Source organism: Lagenorhynchus albirostris, chromosome 20 (assembly GCF_949774975.1).
Source record: "Lagenorhynchus albirostris chromosome 20, mLagAlb1.1, whole genome shotgun sequence".
In the NCBI taxonomy this organism is placed as follows: Eukaryota; Metazoa; Chordata; class Mammalia; order Artiodactyla; family Delphinidae; genus Lagenorhynchus; species Lagenorhynchus albirostris.
The window spans coordinates 5,635,612-5,657,196 of record NC_083114.1 but is presented as its reverse complement, the minus strand read 5'-3'; the positions used below and the strand labels follow the sequence as shown (position 1 = coordinate 5,657,196).

The 21,585-nt window shown below is 40.1% G+C and overlaps 1 protein-coding gene across 6 annotated transcripts in view; it reads left to right on the top strand.

Moving 5' to 3' along the window:
• MAP2K4 (mitogen-activated protein kinase kinase 4) overlaps positions 1 to 21,585 on the top strand; it is a 104,632-nt gene that overhangs the window by 40,635 nt on the left and 42,412 nt on the right. For 5 of the 6 annotated variants that reach the window (XR_009537536.1, XR_009537537.1, XM_060134037.1 and 2 more), the window contains one exon: positions 17,596 to 17,770. Coding sequence is in view for 4 of the 6 variants with exons in the window: in XM_060134037.1 (XP_059990020.1) it covers positions 17,596 to 17,770 (175 nt within the window). In the remaining 2 variants the exon portion in view is untranslated. Of the gene's footprint in view, positions 1 to 6,471; positions 6,596 to 17,595; positions 17,771 to 21,585 lie in introns of those variants that run through there. The other variant, XM_060134038.1, reaches the window with a different exon arrangement.

The window sequence follows — 21,585 nt, the reverse complement described above, 5'->3', positions numbered from 1 at the left end:
AAAAACATTTAACAACATTCAATATCCATTCATTATAGACATTCTCATTAATCTAGGAAAAGAGGGGGGAACTTTCTCAGCTGTTTAAAGTACATCTATGAAAAACCTATAGCTAGTATCATACTTAGAGACAAAAGACTTAATGCTTTCTCCAAGATTAGTAATAAGACAAGAATATCTGTACTCATCAGTTCTATTCAGTATTATACTGGAGGTCTTAGCCAGTGCAATGAGGTAAGCAGAAGAATTAAAAGACACGAAGATTGGAAAGAAAGAAGCAAACCATAGGACTTCCCTGGTGGTCCAGTGATAAAGAATCCGCCTTGCGGGCTTCCCTGGTGGCGCAGTGGTTGAGAGTCCGCCTGCCGACTCAGGGGACACAGGTTCGTGCCCCGGTCCGGGAAGATCCCCCATGCCGCGGAGCGGCTGGGCCCGTGAGCCATGGCTGCTGAGCCTGCGCGTCCGGAGCCTGTGCTCCGCAACAGGGAGAGGCCACAGCAGTGAGAGGCCCGCATACCACAAAAAAAAAAAAAAGAATCTGCCTTGCAATGCAGGGGACATGGGTTCCAGCCCTGGTCAGGGAACTGAGATCCCACATGCCACGGGGCAGCTGAGCCCGTGCACCACAACTACTGAGCTCGAGCGCCTCCACTGGAGCCCACGTGCCGCAAACTACAGAGCCCACGTGCTCTGGAGCCTGCACGCCACAACTAGAGAAGAGAAAACCTGCTGCCACAACTAGAGAGAAGCCTTCACGCCACAGTGAAATATCCCTCATGCCTCAACAAAGATCCTGTATGCCGCAACTAAGACCCGATGCAGCCAAAAAATAATAATAATAAGTAAATAATCTAAAAAAAAAATAGCAAACCAGTCTTTTTTTTTTTTTTTTTTTTTGGTAGGTGATATGACTATATGTGTAGAAAATCCTAGTTAATTTACAAAACATTAGAATTAAGTGACTGGAGCAGAGGTGCAGGGTACATGATCATTATTCCAAAATCAATTTAAAGCATATTAGTAAAGGAACACCTGAAAAGTGAAATTGAAAAAATGATTGTCAGAGAATGAAAAAGTATAAAATACTTAGTGATAAATTTAGTGAAAAATGCATAAGACTTCTACACTGAAACTACAAAACTATAATATGTTGCTGAGAGAACTTAAAGACCTAAATACATGGAATTTATATGGAAATGCAAAGGATCTAGAATAGCCAAAAGCAATTTTATAAAAGAATAAGTTGGAGGACTTAAACTTCAAGGTTTGCTATAAATCTACAGTAATTAGGGCTTTGTGGAAGGACATTAAGGATAGACAAATAGATCAACAGAATAGAATAGAAAGTCCGGTAGACAAACATAAAATCCATTTTAAAAATAAAATTTATATTGGAGTATGGTTGATTTACAATGTTGTGTTAGTTTCAGGTGTACAGCAAAGTGAATCAGTTATACGTACATCAATACTTATGTCCACTCTTTTTTTTTTTTTAGCTTCTTTTCCCATATAGTCCATTACAGAGTATTGAGTAGAGTTCCCTGTGCTGTACAGCAGGTTCTTATTATCTATTTTATATATAGTAGGGTGTATATGTCAATCCCAATCTCCCAATTTATTCCTCCCCCATTTATCCCCTAGTAGCTATGTTTGTTTTCTACATCTGTGACTCTACTTCTGTTTTGTAAATAAGTTTATTTGTACCCCTTTTTTTAGGTAATCAATATCATGTGATATGTATCTTTCTGTGTCTGACTTACTTCACTCAGTATGACAATCTCTAGTTCCATCCATGTTGCTGCAAATGACATTATTTTGTTCTTTTCTATGGCTGAGTAATATTCCATTGTATATATGTACTGCATCTTCTATTTACAACAGCCAGGACATGGAAGCAATCTAAATGTCCATCAACAGAGGAATGGATAAAATCCACTTATTTTTGATCAGCTGCCTATACAGTTCAGTGGGGAAAAGGAGAGAATTTCCATGGTGAGGGAACAACTGGAAGAAGGAATGGAACAGAGTAAATCTTGATTCCTACTTTATGCCATACGCAAAAAGTAGTTTGAGATGGATCATAGATCTATGAGGAGAAATTCTATAAAGCTTATAAAAGAAAATATCCAAATCATATTGTGATCTGGCATAAGGAAAGATTTTTTTGACAGGACAAAGAAAGAAATAACTACTAAAAAATGATAGACTGGACTTTACCAAAATTTAAAATTTCTGCTCATCAAAAGCTTCTTAAGAAAATAAGGCAAGCTACATACTGGGAGAAAATATTCACAGTTAATATATCTGACAAAGAACTTTAGTAAATATAATGAAGTATAACACAAAACAAAGAAAAATATGGGTTAAAGACTTCACAGACATTTCTCCAAAGTGTATAGGAATGGATAATAAGTACATGAAAAACGTGCTTAACAGCATCATTAATTAGGGAAATGCATATTAAAACCACAAGGAAATACCATACATACTGTCAGAATGCATAAAATGTAAAAGACCATGCAGTATATTGGCAAGTATAGGGTGTAATTGGAATTCTCACATATTGTTGGGGAAGTAGAAAGTGGTATAATCACTTTAGAAAACTCTTTGATAGTTTCTTATAAAGTTAAACATACATCTACCCCATGACTCAGGAATTCTACTCCTTATTATTTACCCAAAATGAAAATGTCCTCAGAAAGACTTGCATACAAATGTTCATTAAAAACTTTATTCGTAATTGCCCTCAAACTAGAGACAACCCAGATGTCTAATAATGGAAGAATGGATAAACAAATTGTGGTATATAATTCAATGAAATTCTCAACAGTAAAAAAGAACAAAGTACTGATGCCCACAGTCACATTGATGAATCACCGAAAATGCTGAGCAGAAGAGACCAACACAAGAAAACACACCGTCTGATTGTATCTATGAAATTCTGAAGGAGGCAAAACTAATTTATGGTGGCTGAAATCAGACAGTGTGTGTCTCTGGAGGGGACTGAAAAGCATGGCTGAAGAGAACTTTCCAGGGTGATGGAATATCCTATATCTTGTTAGGGTTGTGAGATATAAGGGTGTACGTGTTTGTTAACTCATCAAACTCAGTACCTAATGGTTTGTGCATTTCACTATGAAAATGATACTGCAATTACGAAAAGGCCAGAACAATAATGATAAAAATTATGAGTATATTATTTACTTTCACTAAACAGTACTTTCGGCTTTCTGTTCTTGTTCTCAAAGCACCTCTGTGTTTCATCAGTCACTTGATAAGTATATGCACCCTGTGTTTTTATTGGATTTGGCTCCTGTGCCTGTGACAAATTTTGTTTCTGCCCATTTGGTTTCCCTTGTCGTGATGTTTGAAAGAGACCTAGAGTGAAAAGTTAAAGAAGGTTATCAGGTAGCTTTTGAGGATTAATCTGGAACATTCATCAAGTCACATGAGGTGTGGTGTACACTTAAGTAGTTATAAGGTGCAGGGACATGTTGTCTTTACTGTGCTTTTAAAAGCACATTTACCGGTGGTGTTTGCTTCCCTCCCTCCCTCCCTCTCTTTCTGTCTTTTCTCTCTTTCTGTTTTTAAATATAGAAAAGTATAAAGAAGAAAACCAAAATGGCCCATAATTTTACTGTCCAGATAATTGATGTTACCCTTTAAAAAATGAGTAATATATGCTTCTAGTAAGAGAATTCAGTTGGTATCGAAAGTTATAAAATAAAAAGCTCCATGTCCTTAATATTGCTCTCTGAAGATATGACTTTATTATAAAGTATAATATGTCCTTGCAGAAAAACTTGTTCATATATCAAAATATGTGATAATTTATATAAAACCATGAAAATATTTATACAAAAAGTAGTTTTATTATACACTGCTTTGTAGCTTGTTTTTTTTCACAGTACATCTTGCAGATATTTCTAAATTAGCACATAACCTATTTTTCAGTCAGTTGTATACCTTTCATTGCATTTTATAGCCAATTTAGTTTATTTTCATTTTTAAATTAAAAAGTGTTTTAAGAATAACTTTGTGTTAGTGAAATGTTGCATTTTTTTAAATTAAAAAAATTTTAATGATTATAGATTGACAGTTTTTGGCCTTTCTCCTATGTTAGGAGACTTGGAAGGCGCAGCTGTGTCTTCTCAGCCCTGGCACCATTGACATTTTAGGCTGGATAACTCTTTGCTGTAAGGGCTGTTCTGTGTGCTGTAGGATGTTTGGCAGCACCTCTGGACTCTACTCGCTAGATGCTGTAGTGCCCCCCTCCCTCAGTTGTAAAAACCAAAAATGTCTCCAGACCCTTGGGTTGCAAAGTTGCCCCTGGTTGAGGACCACTGACGCACAGAGCATTGCAGGTACACCGGATGGTTGCCATTGCCTCTCCTGCTGGAGGAGCTGCAGAAGTCAGATACAAGAGACGTGTTCCTTCTTAGCTTGGGGTTTCAATGGGTGCAAAAAAGGGGAATGTAGGGAAGGGATATAGGGATATCTCATAGAACCCAGGGAGTGCATCAGAGTTTTGTGAGCAACTGACAGCTGTCAGAAACCAAAGCAACCCGATAGGTGTTCTGTCATATGTTCAGCAGCTGTTTATTGAATGTCTGCCATCTGCTAGGTACTGTGGTGGCCACTGGGTATTTCATGTTGAGAAAAAGAGATGTGAGTGCTGCTTCATGAAGCCTAAGGTTTAGAGGTAGACACAGACATTCAGCAAATGAATGAATGAATGAATGAAATTATAAATGGTATACCTGCTATTGAAGGACTATAACCCGATGCCATGAAAGAATGAAAGAGGGGCCTGATTTGGAGTGGAGATGGTGAAGAGATAGCCATGGAAGGCTTCTAAACCTGTGTAGCTTTTTACTAGGTTTGGGGAAGGGGCTGATAAGAGTGTTCCAAGCAGAGGGAATAGCATGTATTTGTAGTTTCAAGATATCAAGGTGGGAAAGGTTCAGCTTTTTATGGAACTGAAAGAATGCCAGTTTGAGTGGAGAATAATTCAGTGAGAAGGAGAAGTGGATTTAAAGTAAGGGTGGAGAGGTAGTCATGGGCCAGATGATGCAGGGTCTTGTAGGCAGAGTTGGGGTGATGTACAAAGTGTAGTGGGAAGGTGTGGCACGTTAAAGGCAGGTGAGTGACATGATCTGATTTACATTCTGAAGTGATGATTCTGGCTGCTGTTTGGGGTATGCACTGGAGAGAGGCAAGAATAGAATTAGGGAGACCCAGCAAGGCTGTGGTAGTGTAGCTGAAATATATGGGTGGTGATGACATTGAGTTGACAGTGGAGGCAGAGGGAAATGGACAGATTCCGGAGATTTTGGGAGACAGCATTCACGGAAATTGGTAATAATTTGAATGTGGGTTGTGAAGAGGGGAAGGCATTCATAGTGACTTCCAGAATTCTGGCTTGAATGATGGGTTCAGTTGCCATTACTGATGGGGGACCACTGGATGGGTCTGGAGTTTCAGTGGACAAGGGAGCACAGAAGAGCACGAGTTAAGCTTTAGATGTGCTAAGTGTGAAATGCTTGTGAAATATCCTATCAGAGATATCAAGGAAATAAACATGACACATAGTCTGGTGTCGAAAATAAGAGTCTGCTGTGCAGAGAAAAGGGTACAGATTGGAGATAAAAAGTTGAGAGTTGTCAGCATATAGATGATAACATTGTCTAGGAAGAGAGTGTATCTTGATGAGACCATTGGGTCCAGGGCTGAACCCCAAGGAAATCTGATGTTCAGAGGCTGGATACAAGAGGAGCAACAGGCTGAGATAGGAAAGACGTTTGAGAGGTAGGAAGCAGATCCATAGAGGGTGATGTCATGGGAACTGAGCATCGTTTCCAAGGGCGCGGGTGGGGGGGTGGTCAGCTAGGTCTAATGTTCTGAGAGTACTGGTAAGGCTGCTTTGCTAGTGATGACTCCTGAGATGCCCTTTTAAACTACTCTGATTTCTTGTAATACTTGGGGGGATGGGGTTTTAGCCACCAGTGGAGATTGGAGCCCAAATAGGGAAAGGATCTTATGAAAACTTGTAACCTGTTGGTTTAGGGCAGCTTTCCTAACCTTTTCTAGAAGAAGCACAGCCAGAAAAACCATTTCGGCGGTATGCTTTGAGCATAGGTGAGAAACATCAGCTCTTAGGGAATAGGCAGCAAGATGTAAACATGAATGTTTGTGTGTTCTATTACTGTCTTCCTGGTTGATTAAAGAAAAAGTGCTTTCTACTTCATACGTCAATACTACTTCAAAATACTGCAGATTTGTACAATTAATACCTTCTGTTCACTGAATATGGATATCAAAAGTTGAATGTTGATCTCTGGAGTCTTTGAGCGATTCTTCTAGAAATCTTTCTTTTTTCAGTTTTTCCTTTTGCCTCATCTTAGGTCTTAGCAAAGATACTCATTTTGTTAGTAGTGCCAGGAAGCAGGCAGTTTCCATGGCAACTGACAGATTGCATTTACTGTGGAAATTTCCGGGATTGACAGAGCTGCATTGCAGAAGGATGCATAAAGCAGTATTCATCTAGAGAGCCTAACAGTATGGACACAGAAGAACAGTTGCAGTGCTGTGCAGGGTATGTGTTATGTTTATTTTCCTGTCTCAGGAGGATTACGAGTTCTGAGGAGAGGGTAGAACAGCTTGAGGCATTTTAGTGTATGCTGGCTTGCTAAAATCAAAGAAACTTTGGGAAAAAGGAGGAAAAATAATTTGGGAAGAAAGATGTGTTTGATAGCATTGGGAGGAAATCAAGATGAAGATAAATGAAGTAGAAGAATGTGATAATGAAATAAGAGGAGAAAACACACTTCAAACTGATTAGATAATAAAGGGGTCTTACAGATGGTGGTTCTAGACACAAGAAGATATTTATTTATCAAAGGAAAATTAGCAGGCGTTGGCAAGCTCAGGGAATCACGTTCTCCTGTACGGGAAGGATAATGCTGGTAAGGTAGTGAGCTGCTGCCTGCTGAAGGGTGATGCGCAGCTGTGAGGGCTGCTCTGGGTGTAGGCAGGTTTGCTGCTGCCTCGTGTACTCACTTCCCTGCACGCAGGGAGAGTCAGGGAAGGGTCCTTAGATCCTCAGTCCTACTCCCTGTGGATTTGTGGAGGAGTTTTAAGAAAAAGCCTGAAATGTATCTCGAGATTAAATTCTGGAAATAAAACTATAGGACTTGGGTAGATAATTGGAATTTCTTATCCTCCAGAGCATGATTGTAAATTTGAAAGAGAAATGATATGAAAAATAGATAGGATTTAGATCATTTAAATGATAGGTGATATCTAGCTGACTAGATGTCATGTAGGTTATGTAGTCAGCAAACTACAGCTCATGAGCCAAATGTAGCCTGCTGCTAGTTTTTGAAAATAAAGTCTTATTGGAATGTAGCCACACCCATTTGGTTACACAGTTGCCACAGAGACTTCTGTAGATGGCAAAGCCTGAAATATTTATTGTCTGTCCCTTTACAGAAAAGTTTGGTGACTTGTGATTTAGATGGTGTATTGGATTCCTAGGGCTGCTGTAACACATTCCCACAGACTTGGTGGCTTAAAGCAACAGAAATTTATTCTCTAGGGTTCAGGAGGCCAGAAATTCTGAAGTCAAGGTGTTGGCAGGGCTTGTGCTTCTTTGGAAGGCTTTAGAGGAGGATCCTTCCGTCCTATTCCTAGCTCAGGTAGCTCCTGGCGTCTCTTGGATTTTGATAGTATAGCTCCAGTTGCTGCCTGTCCTTACTTCCCTGTCTCTGTTTCCTTTTCTGTCTCTTTTAAGGACACTCATCATTATATTTAGGGTTCACCCTAATCCAGGATGGTCTTTTCTGGAGACCATTTTCTTAATTACATCTGTAAAGATAAGGTCACCTTCTGAGATTCCAGATGGACATACCTTTTGTTGGGGCTACAGTTCAGCTCACTGCATATGGTGTTAAAGAACTGGGTTTTGGCTTCTTAGACTACATTCTGTGTTAAGAAAAGTCAGTTCCTGGCAGGTTTCCTTTGGAAACCTGTGAGGCATATCCTCTGAAGTAGACTTGTTGACCTGCTGGAGAGGGTGTTAAATTTACTTTTCAAGGACCAGACAATACAGACATAGTTAAAAATCATAGCAGACAGCCTCTGTGATGCAAACAGAAGCAGCTGGGTAGAGGTAGTACTGGAATATTCGCAGGAGAAAAGGTACTAAAATATTCACAGGAAACCATGAGCATTGTCTAACGTTACATGTCTCCAGCAGTCTCTCAACTCCCACCCCCTAAAAAACAACAAAGTGAATCTGGAAATTTAATGAAAGGTAGTTGGAACCAAAATGAGAATCAGAATTTTCAGAGATTAGACTCATGACTGGATTATGACAATGGGAAATACATATATGATTTAAAATAACTAGATTCCATACATGAGTAGAGTGAATAGAGCTGTAAGTTTGAGACTTGACTCTGGTTAGAGAGCCTTTGTATCGTTATAAGAGCATATAGACTGTTGGCCTAGGCAGGCGAGGTCTGTGATGTTTCCTCTTACCTTCTGAGCACATTCATAAGCCATAGTAATGACAGTAGATCTCTATCCTTGCATCCCTTGGAAGTTTCATCTAGCATGTTTGGGTATATTTGGAAATGTTTAAGCAGCGATGCATGCCCATGCTGAAGAATCAGATGGTAGCCAGGGGATTCCAGGGTGGGTGCTGGAGCTGCAGAGAAAATCCTCCTCACTCTGTGATCTCAGGGAACCCTAGTGCCTGCATCCTCAGCTGTACACCTGAAAATGAAGCCCCTGGTGTAGCTTTGATGGAGATAATTACCAGCAGAATTAAGCAAAGATGGTTAGAAGTGGATCCAAATTAGGGTTCACCAAGAATAAGCAGTACCAAACTAGCCTACTATACTTAAAAAAAAAAAAAGTTACTGGGCTGTAGATCAGGAATTTGCCGTGGGCTGGGTGTTTCTTGATTTCACCATATGTGGGTACAGAGGAGGAACACGAAGCCCGAGCCAGGATTTTCAGGCACAGTTTCCTGAAGGGCAAGACTGGAGGAAGTTCGTGTATTCTTTCTAATTGAATTCTGTTAGTCTGTGACTGTGTGTATCTTGAACACCAAACTGAGATGTTAGCAAGCGGTAGGAATGAAAGTTTTCTTCTCTTCTTCCTTTAACAAGATGTTTTGTGTACTAAGTGCCACCCATGTTGAATTGTGTGCTTCAGCTTAAACAGCTTCAGAGAAAGATTCAAATTTAGCTACAATCACTTTATTTTTTATTTTTGATATAAATTTTATTTATTTATTTATTTTTGGCTATGTTGGGTCTTTGTTGCTGCGCACGGGCTTTCTCTAGTTGTGGCGAGCGGGGGCTACTCTTCGTTGCGGTGCGTGGGCTTCTCATTGCGGTGGCTTCTCTTGTTGCGGAGCACGGGCTCTAGGTGTGCAGGCTTCAGTAGTTGTGGCTCACAGGCTCAGTAGTTGTGGCTCGTGGGCTCTAGAGTGCAGGCTCAGTAGTTGTGGCGCACGGGCTTAGTTGCTCCGCGGCATGTGGGATCTTCCCTGACCAGGGCTCGAACCTGTGTCCCCTGCATTGGCAGGCGGATTCTTAACCACTGCACCACCGGGGAAGCCCCGCTACGATTACTTTAACTTTTAATTTTTCTGTTGGCATCTAGAATCTATGTAAGGAAATAGAATGAGATAAGGTTTAAAGCATAGATTGGGATTAAATTAAGCTGGTTGATCATGGTTCATACAAGCTACAATTTAAGTACTATAAGGGGTTCAAAAGCACACTAGATTTCAAGTAGATATATTATATAAAATAGATGCATAGCAAAACGTGTCTGTTAATAAAATTTATTTCTATAAAATCTTTTTTTCTCATTGACCTATTTAGATAAATGTCCCCCCAAAATAATAAAAATAAGCTTGAGAATGTAGTTGTTTCATAGTTATGTGTTTAAAAGATAATTCACATAGTAATAGTATTAAAAATTAGCTACAGGTTAGGATAAAAATAGTGGTTCAGACCCTTGGTTCTTGTTTGCTTGAGGAACTAAAGTTATGACTTTATAAAAGCAATTTCATATTTGTAGTACAAAATGATGTATGAGTAGCAGCTGCCTGCTGAAATATTTAAGAAACAAAGGTGAAAATATGAAACATAGAAAATTAAGACAACTTAATGCTAAACGCTATATCTGATTGCTAATAACAATAACAGCCAGGGTAAAGAAAAAATGTACCCAGAGTTTCTCTTGCAACATTCCTGCAGAGATTGATTGAGGTAAGGGGCCCCCTTCTGAGCCTCTAGTCTCAAAGACCGAGCATCTTCATTCTCTTTCCCGCCCTCCCCCCTCACTGGTAACTACAGAAAATACCTGGAGAGCGACGGGAGGAGGAGGAGAAGTGGATGCAGACACATTCCACTGGGTAGTGTGGTCATTCTGAGAAGTGTTGTAGGTGGACGCAGAGAAGGGCTGTAGCAGCAAAGTAGACTGAGAGTTGTATTTTTATATTTGCTGCTGTCAGCTGAGAGCACAGCATTAGAGAACAAGGAGATTGCGGGGAGGAGCATTTGCCTTTGGAGCAGTGAGTGCTTTGATTGAATGCACTGAGCCCTGGATGCCTCAAACTGTACACGTGCTTTCAGCTGTAGACGTAGGACAGGCAGATCCCTTTCACACAGAGTGGGGCCCAAGGAAACTCAGTCTCTCTCTCTTGACAGTTTTGAGGTATAATTGACATGTAATAACCCGCACCTATTTAAGGTGTACATTTGCTGAGTTTTGAGGTATGTATGCACCTGTGAAACCATCACCACAGGCAACATAATGAACATATTCATCATCGCCCAGAGTTTCCTCCTGCCCCCTTGTAGTTTTTATATCCAGACGTTTGATTTGGTTCTTCTCTCCATTCTTTAGTTTCTTGAACATATGGAATACAGTAATAAACACTGTTTCATTGTCCTTGTCTACTTATTCTAGCATCTCTGTCATTTCTGGGTCACTTTGAATTGGTTGCTTTTTCTCCTTATGATGGCTCATAGTATCTTGCTTCTTTGCATACTTGAGGATTTTAGATTGCATGCCAGGCATTGGGTGCTGGCTGTTTTTGTATCTTATAAATATTTTTGAGCTCTGTCCTTTGGTTAAGTTCCTCGGAAATAGTTTGATCCTTTTCGGGTCTCTTTTTTCAGCTTCGGTATGTGAGACCAGATCCTTCTGCGTGCTTTCCTGAATTCCCCATGAGTTGTGGAGTTTTCCACTCTTGTGGAGTTGTTGTATGAGCCTGGGTATCATTCCCTCTAATGCTTTTGGGTGGTTCTTTCCTCAGCCTTGTGTAGGTTCCTCATAAGCTTGTGCTGATCAATGGGGGGGCCCTGCACGTCTGTGGGGTCCTCCTTCTGTGCGGCTCTCTCTTACCTAGTGCTCTACCTTGAGAGCTCGGTCTCCCCAGACTCCCAGGTCCGTCGCCTCCTCGTGAGGATCTGCTGGATCTGCCCCCCCTGTGTTGTGGTCTGTGAAGTCTCCCTAGGCAGTATGCACGCTGGGGTGGCTGCCGGGCTCGCCTTGTGTATTTCCTGCCTCTCAGCGCTCCGTCGCTGCCTTTTGTTGTCCACTGTCCAGGGTCTTCAAGACCTTCCCGTGTATTGTCTTTTTTTTTTCAGTTGTTTCAGGTGTATCAGTCTGTCTCCCGATGCTCCATAATAGCCCAAGCACAAGTGCCACAGACACTCATCGTGACACAGGAGGAGAATTATGGAATTAGGGAATAATATCTTCAACGCTTTGAGAAAGAGCATCTCTGAATATGATATTTTGCAGCATTCAAAATCGTTTTTTACAAGAATGATTAGCATTTGTAATAAAGTAGAAGAAATCATGGCATTCATAAAAAAGTATTGAAAAATAGTGAGGAGAGAACAAATTTGGATAAATAGGCAACAGAATTACTGAAAAGGGTGATAGATGAGAAAAAAAGACATTGCTAGGAAACTGTAAATGCAGTGGTGGAATGAAATCCATATTGCATGTGGAACTTAAATGGTACTGCATGGCAGCAAAAGAAAAGAATGTGATGGGAATAATTGATTTGAAAACATACAAAGTACCACATTTTTTACATATATAAATGCATAAATACAATCGGAAGGTAAACAACACCCTGGAGAAATATTTGCAATACAGGACGAAGAGTTGATAGGTATGTTAATAGAAAAAGAACTTTTTAGCAGAAGCAGCGACAGCAAAACAAACACCGGTCTAGGAGGGCTCTGGCTAAGGGGGTGTTATCTCAGGCGGTTAACCAAAGAAACGCTGTTTACCAAATAGCTCAGAACATCCAACTCCAAGAGTAATACATCAAAATGCCACTTAAGAGTGAGTGATCTAGCCCCAGTCACCTTTCCGCTGGCCTGAGGGAAAGGGTGCTATGGGCCGGGCGCAGGCTCTCCAGGCAGCGCTATGCAGTCATGTGGACCCTGTGATGGCCGACACGTCGACAATACACTCAGTGAGGTCTGCAAAGCAGTAGGTGCAACAGGTCATTCGGTGACCTATCCACATAGTACAGAAAAATGCAAAGGATCTATACTGAAATGTTAATAGTGCTTTTCTCTGGATTATGATTGATTTTTCGTTTTAAATTTCTCTTCTACCTGTGTAGCTGTGAGAGGGATTTAGGATTGGGTAGTCTACTTGGAAAAAGAGGTTCAGGAACTTGCCCTGCTGCTGAATTTGCACAGCAGAACCCTGTGTTTAGTAGATGGCGGGGCTGGGGCTAGAGCTCTCCCAGGTAACCTTGGCCGTGCCGTTCCGTTTCTTTAAAAAACAAGCCCACCCACCTACATACAAAGCCCCAGGCAGCTTTATCAGACACACGAGGTAGAAATAAAGCTTTTCTCAGGGCCCAGTCTGATTACGTTCTGGAACATTATGTCACAGTTCTTTAGTTGTTTTGGAATCGGTAGGATTTCAGAAATTCATAGATTAGTCTGGGCCAATGAAGGGATGGTAATTAAAATACAGTAGTGATGATTCAGTATTAAATAGTAAACGGACAAGTTGCTTATTTCTATCCAGAAGATCAGTTATCAGAGAAAGTACTGAGACATGCAGATGGCCAACAGACACTTGAAAAGATTCTCAATATCACTAATTATTAGAGAAATGCAAATCAAAACCACAATGAGGTATCACCTCACAGCTGTCAGAATGGCCATCATCAAAAAGTCTACAAATAATAAATGCTGGAGAGGGTGTGGAGAAAAAGGAAACTTCCTATAGGACTATTGGTGGGAATGTAAATTGGTACAGCCGCTGTGGAGAACAGTATGGAGGGTCCTTAAAAAACTAAAAATAAAGCTACCATATGATCTAGCAGTCCCACTCCTGGGTATATATCTGGAAAAAAACCCCTCTAATTTGAAAAGATACATGCACCCCAAGGTTCATAGCAGCACTATTTACAATAGCCAAGACATGGAACCAACCCAAGTGCCCATCAACAGACAGCTGGTTTAAGAAGATGATATATATATATACGGAATATTACTCAGCCATGACAGAGAATGAACTATTGCTATTTGCAGCAACATGGATGGATCTAGAGAATATTATACCTAGTGAAGTAAGTCAAAGAAAGACAAATACTATATATCATATATGTGGAATATAAAAAATAATACAAATGAATCTATATACAAAATGGAAATAGACTCACAGACATAGAAAACAAACTTATGGTGCTAACTCCCCCTGCCCTTGAATATGTAGACTTACCCACCCTGTAAGTGGCAGCCTGATATAAGGCATGAGAGAGACATTGCCGGAGCACGTGTACCCTCCCTGTAGGGTTAGCTCTGAAAGAGAGGAATTGAACAGAGTGTGTTTAGTTTCTTCTCTGTATTCACTGATCAGTCAGTAAGGCCTCAGGTGAGAGACCAGATCCCTCTGCATGGAACAGTGAGGCATGGGAGGAATAAGTGTTCCCTTAAACAATTGGGGAGAGGTAAGCCCTAAAAGCTTTGATATTTTCCAGTCATTCATATGGCATCTTTTTATAAAGCCAGGGAATATTGTCATTTGAAAAGGAACATGAAGATACTGACCACATGGGACATATATACCCAATCTGTTTATATTAGCTGTTGAATATCTGTTGGTAAGATATGGTATGTCCATGAATTGATTTTCCAAATTTGATTCAAATTGATAAGGTTGATTGATTTTTTTTTTTTTTTACGTTTTAATCCTTTGTGTTGGTGTCTGTAGATTTCACCAGAGTCTATTATTACCACTAAAATTCTACTAACCTTTATATAGGAGAAAGTATATTAATGGTAACATCAGTCTATATCTAAACAGCTTCCCTGGTGCTGTTAATATCTATCCAAAAACATATACTGTTTGAAATACCGTATTCAAGAGATACATTACGCATTTAATTCAGATTTGTGATCTGTAAGGCATTTAAAAAATGCAAGTGTGTAGCTGATTTTTTACCTGGAATGTGTATCATTTGATAATCTAATTACAAGTCCTAGTATAACAAAGACTACTAAAACTTGTTTTCATATTAAAGACCTCTAAATCCAGAGGAGAAGATTACTGATTTTTCTATGGACTTTTTTCTACTGGACTTTCCTATGTAGAGGGCTAGATAGGGGGCTGGGATTGTATTCCTTTCTGAGACTTGGGTTAATTTGAGATTTGGAACCTCAGTCCTTTGCTTGTTTCTTGAGTGGACTCAACAAAAACATTGGAGGGGTATCCTGGTTAAGTATTGTCCATGTAGAGCACTTAACCTATTTTAGAAGGAATATAAGGCACTGATAGGCAGAGGCATTGAGGATGACTTACAGGTTTGTTGAGTTGAGTCAAACTAATTTCCAGGTAAGAAATTAATAATGAAATGACTGGGAATTTCTGATACTGTCTAATAGAAGTAACACTTAAATCTTGTTTGATAGATTTGCTTAAAGTTAAAGAACTATAACTAGGGTTTTGGCCGCTTGGTACAGTTGCCTCAGTGATTGACTGCTAGAGTTTCATGGTAAAGGTTCAGGTCAGGCTTCCAGATCTGGTTACTACAGTGCTTTATCTACGTACAGTTCTTCTTCGGAAGCAATCATGGTTGAACTAACTCTTATAACAGTAGCTGTGAAACAGTTTCATTGGAAAGATCGCCAGTCCAGTATGAATGAAGACTCTATGAACATGCCTTGGTGATGGCATAACCGTAGCATGTTTTTCTGTGGTTTTCACAACTCTTTTCCTGTCTAAGTGAGAAAATGGAACTCTGGGTAGTAATCACATTCTCCTGTTCATCTTTTTCTTTTGCAGCTGTATTGAGATATCATTCATACACCATACAGCTCACACATTTAAACTGTATAACCCTACTGCTTTTAGTATATTCAGAGTTGTACATCTGTCACCTTACTCAATTTTTGAACATTTTTGTTAGCCTAAGAAGATAACTCACATTCCATATCTGTCAATCTGTTCACTTTCAAAAAGAAAAAAGAATCTTATCCAGAAACCATACAGCAGGCTTACAGTAAGCTAAACTATTAGCAGAGATATTTCATAATTCTAAAATTTGACCTTCAGTGTGATAGACAATATTATAACTTGTTTTCCTCTGACTTTATGCAGTAATGAAATATTCATTTCATTTCTCAGGAATGCTAGCAACAAACGTTATATGACACAATGTAATGATGAGTGATAGCCTTTGCCATATTCTCTTGGCTAGAAGCAAGTCGCAGGTCCCATCCATATTCAAACAGAGGAGCTTATGTAAAGATGTGGGTGCCAGGAAAGTGGAGGTCATGGGCAGCACCTTAGATCTTGTCTGCCACTACCCTCAGCAGTAGGCTAGTGCTGTATATTTCACCAGTGATTAAATTGAGCCATTAAGATGGTGTTTTCTTGCCAATGATCATAGAACAATAGTCATTATTCATGGAACTTCTTTATGTTAGAATACTTCCTGGCTTAATCTGTCTACTTCATGAAAAAGATTACTGAGAAAATTAGTCACTGGGCTTCATCTGCTTGCCTAGATCTGATTTCCATCTTAGCCAGTTCAAGCTTCACCTCCATACCTGAATGGTCACTTATGCCACTGCTTTCTGGGCTTCCTTTGACTCTAGATGCTAGGGTATATATAATATTGGTGAAAGTATTTTGTAAACTGAAAAGAACTTGTTACGAATGAAAGCTGGTATTATGACTTATTAAAGTTATGATTTGAGAATCTGGCATTTGGAATGCTGGTTCACTAAGTTGTTATTTAGACAAAGCATAGTAACTTTTTAACTCTAACCTTGACTCTTGGTTATTATTAATATCAGTACTAGTATAAATGATTATTCTGGGGGAGTCATTTTAAAATTCTAAATATATGAGAACCTTAAAAGTAACTACAAAAAACAGTTCTACTAATCTGAGAAAACATTTCCTGAATTTTGGAAGAAGAAATAGATAACCAATCATGTTCTTGCTTGTATCATTAGATCAGATTTTAAAAGAGATTCTGATCATTTAATATGAAATTGAAGAAATGTAGATGATATTCAATGGAATCTTTTTCTTTATGTCTGTTGCACTCTCTGGTTTGATACAGTTCATCCCTACACATTGGTATGTGTGTGAGAGAGAGGCAGACACAAACGAGATTGATTTTACATTTTTCATTGGATTTGCTTTTTTACAAAGTATGGTTAGAAGTTAATACTTTGATCTCCGTGCTGGCATTTTGGAGATGATTTTTTTATTTAATGAAAATCTGTAACAAGTGAGCACTTCTGTCCATAAATCATTCTTTTTTCACCCCATTGCTCTATCTATCGATCAAGGGCTGAGAGGCTCAATTTTGAATAGCACATGGTAGTTTTCCTCTTAGAGCCAGCTGACTAGTTGTTTAACTGTTCTCCCACCTCAGCATGGCTTTAGCATGAATAGGGCAGTATCCTAAGGTGCTCATTCCCAAACTTCGCTAGAATCATCGCGGTATCTTTAAATATACTGTTTTTTGACCCTATCCCCACATATTCTGATATAATAGCTATATGATGATACCTGGGCATTGGGATTTAATAAATCTCCCCAGGTGATTCTGATGAGCAGCAAAGTTTGTGAACAGCTGTATTAAGGATCGAGGACCTGGAATAATTAATGTTGGGTAAGGTAGGATAAGAACTTTTTGGAAATGAGGTTTGTAGCACCTGCGATTCTGCATTTGATAATGCAGTTTTGCGAAGTTTGGAAAAGATCTCGTATTTGGAAATGAAACTGGTCTGCAGTATTAGTTGCTTCAGTAAATGGAAATTTGGTTTTATGAATCCCATAAAAGCTAAGTTCATTGACTCCCTGAATTTAGGCCTTTCTTAATTAACTCAGTGTGTAAAAAACCAAGATGACACAAACGAACAAAAAAAAATCCCCGGAAACCCGGAGCGCAGACTGTTCTAGTAACTGATGAGAAAACAAATTTTCCCACGCATTAATCAGTGCTAGCTAAAAGAAAAAAGTCAAAACCTATTTAAAATGTGGAAAAATTGCTTCCCAATATTTTAACAGAGAGAGACTGAGAACACACAGCATTGAATCGTCAGGAAAACTGAAGATCTCCCCTGAGCAGCACTGGGATTTCACTGCAGAGGACTTGAAAGACCTTGGAGAAATTGGACGAGGAGCTTATGGTTCTGTCAACAAAATGGTCCACAAACCAAGTGGGCAAATAATGGCGGTTAAAGTAGGTGATGCCCATGATTACTTTTGGTACTTTAGTCCACTCGGTGCAATTTCTTGGTGCAGTAACACCACTACTGCTCTGTTCTCACTGGTGTGGTAAATATGGGTGTTCCTGAAATGGTTTCTCCGAATCCTTTTGAGGGTGTTTTATATTATATAGAGGTTGTCTTACCGGTGGCATGTTTCCTGCCTCTCGGGAGACATGAGTCGTGAGGTGTGCATGTTCCCTGCACTTTCGGCATGATTCTTTAACGTGTTTTAAACTTCAGGCCCTCCCGCTGGCTGCCAAGGTGAGTTCCGGTGGGGCGGCCGCACCCTGGGGGCCGGGCAGTGCCGCGCCGCGCCAGAGCTGCACGGAGACGCGGCGCACTGGGTTGGGCAGGGTGCGGGGCTAGGGCTAACAGCAGGCTCGCTGACGGTTTCCCGGAAACCACGCACATGCTGTTGCCACTAACCTCAACCTTACTCGGTCCTGACCGGCTCGGCTTCTCTCTGTTTTTTTCACCTCCACTCAGTACCGCCCTGTGCCCCGGCTCCAAGGTTGTACTGAAACGCATACTTTGTGATGCTGCTGTCCTAGTCTGTCATTACTGTGAGTGTCATGCCACTTAATATGTTCATTTCAAACAAAAACATCAAGAATGGCCAGAGGTGGAGATTGGCCGCTAGACTGTACCTGGCAGGCTTACGTTGGTACCTGTGGGGAACTCATGGTTTCCGTCTGACTCCCAGGGGGCCCATGTCATTGTAACTTGTTCATGTGTTTGTTCAGATGTTTAACGAATATTTGCTCTGTGTAAGATATTTCAAGAAAGTCAGCGATGGAGGGAGGGGGGCAGTTTAAAAGGAAAAAATGGAGATATGGCCACACTCTCATCGAATTTAAAATTTTTGTGGGAACAGATACTTTCCCAGTTTGCAAGAACTGAGAATGGGTTTGCCGACAGTCTAAGCTAATCATCTTCCTGTTAGTCCCCTCCCTATTTTGAGAGTTTATCAAAATGGCTTGATGAGAGGAGTGACCTGTTTCCTACTTGACTTTTGGGAGTGGATTTGTGTCACATTAATATAAAATGCTGCCTGTGTTGAAGTTTATTGTGAGCAAAATGTTACTCTGTTTTAGCCTCCTTCACTGTTGAGCATTTCTCTTTGCTGGGTTATATAAAACTAATGAAAAATTAATAGTGGGGAGAAACCTTAGGATTCTCTCTATGGGTTCCTAACCTGTTTTTGGTCATATTTCTTTTACAATGTGGTGACAACTGTAGACTTTTTTCTTGTGAAGATGGATACATATACAAAATTTTGCATATAACCACAGACCTCTAAAGATGCCCAGGCTAAGACCTCTACTTTGGATTACCTGTTGAAATAAAGTGTTGTTTTTCTTGGAATGTAAAATAATTTCTCTCTTTTTGTGTTGTGAGCTGTAGTGTGAGTGGAAAGAAAGTCATTTTATTTAGACTTTTCTGCATGAGTGTTGCATTGCCCTTATGTACTGTCTGTGCATGACGCTCACTTTTCCTTGGCTGGGGCTTAAGGGAAAGCTATCCTATATAACTAAAGTCCTAAACTTTTCTCCCAGATACCAGGGAAGGTACTTTTAAAAGAATTATGTCCTGCTTTTTTCAGTCTGTGCTATGTGTGCTTTACTATGTTGATCAGCATCATAAACTGTTTTGGTAATCTGGATAGACTTTAATCATGGTTAATAGGTTTTAAAGGTAAATAAAGAAGTTCCTTCATTTGGATGTTAAAGTTTTTCTTAATTTGCTAACATTTCAACTGTATAATGCTTAGTCAAATTTCGAAAGAATTTAAGAGTGAAAACAGGAAATTGTTGTCTGCCATTTGTAATCTGATCTTATTTTGAGATCCCCTGTTGGAAATGCTATTAAAAAACCCAATTCTTAAGAAGCACTCTTCAGGTGGTGATGGGACCCACAGACTGATAACTGTCACGTCTGTGCTCACCAGGTGATGCTGTCTATCTTTGTCACTTTGAATTCTTGAGCAAGCATGATAGTTTAGCATGGGAGTGGTGGGAGGGCAATTTAAAATGAAAAAGGAAAAAATGAGATATGGCCACACTCTCACTGAACTTGGTAATCTGACATTCCAGTCAACATATTGATGGGGTGTAAGGATTGGATTTCATGAGTTCGTATAATACTGGAAGAGTGTTTGTGCATTAATATATATTAAAATTGGATACCAATTTGATGACTAGTATATGCCGTCTACTACAAATTTAAAACGTACTATTGTTGGTCTCTTTGAAAAAACTTAGCCCTTCATCATACCAAGAGTTTATTCACTCTTCACTTAGGCACACAGACCAGACTGTCGAGTGAAGATACACAGAGGCATTGTACGATTGAGGAGTTAGATCTGACATTTTACACGTAGATGGCTCTATTCCTGAGCACGCACTGGGTTTATCTCTGAGATAAGGACTGCGAGATTTAAAGGAGCTGTGAGACAGCGGTTCACACTCCTGTAAGTTTTCTTTGGTGTTGGTGAAATGAGAAATCCACTAGAAGTAGCTGTATACTAAGTGTCTTATTATGCACTTACTATAGAACGATTTCTTTTTTTTTTTAACATCTTTATTGGAGTATAATTGCTTTACAATGTTGTGTTACTTTCTGCTTTATAACAAAGTGAATCAGCTATACATATACACATATCCCCATACCCCCTCCCTCTTGCATCTCCCTCCCACCCTCCCTATCCCACCCCTCTAGGTGGTCACACAGCACCGAGCTGATCTCCCTGTGCTGTGCGGCTTCTTCCCACTAGCTATCTGTTTTCCATCTGGTAGTGTATATATGTCCATGCCACTCTCTCACTTCATCCCACCTTCCCCTTCCCCTTCCCCATGTCCTCAAATCCATTCTCTATGTCTGTGTCTTTATTCCTGTCCAGCCCCTAGGTTCTTCAGGATTAATTTTTTTTTTTTAGATTCCATATATATGTGTTAGCATACGGTATTTGTTTTTCTCTTTCTGACTTACTTCACTCTGTATGACAGACTCTGGCTCCATCCACCTCACTACAAATAACTCAATTTCGTTTCTTTTTATGGCTGAGTAATATTCCATTGTGTATATGTGCCACATCTTCTTTACCAATTCATCTGTCGATGGACACTTAGGTTGCTTCCATGTCCTGGCTATTGTAAATAGTGCTGCAGTGAACACTGCGGTACATGACTCTTTTGGAATTATGGTTTTCTCAGGGTATATGCCCAGTAGTGGGACTGCTGGGTCATATGATAGTTCTATTTTTAGTTTTTTAAGGAACCTGCATACTGTTCTCCATAGTAGCTGTATCAATTTACATTCCCACCAACAGTGCAAGAGGGTTCCCTTTTCTCCACACCCTCTCCAGCATTTATCATTTGTAGATTTTAAAAAAATAAATTTATTATTTTATATTTATTTTTGGTTGTGTTGGGTCTTCGTTGCTGCACGCGGGCTTTCTCTAGTTGCATCTACTCTCCATTGCGGTGCACGGGTCTCTCACTGCAGTGGCTTCTCTTGTTGCAGAGCATGGGCTCTAGGCATGTGGGCTTCAGTAGTTGTGGCACACAGGCTCAGTAGTTGTGGCTCGCAGGCTCTAGAGCACAGGCTCAGTAGATGTGGCGCATGGGCTCAGTTGCTCCGCGGCATGTGGGATCTTCCTGGACCAGGGTTCGAACTCGTGTCTCCTGCATTGGCAGGCGGATTCTTAACCACTGTGCCACCAGGGAAGTCCCTTGTTTGTAGATTTTTTGATGATGGCCATTCTGACCGGTGTGAGGTGATACCTCAT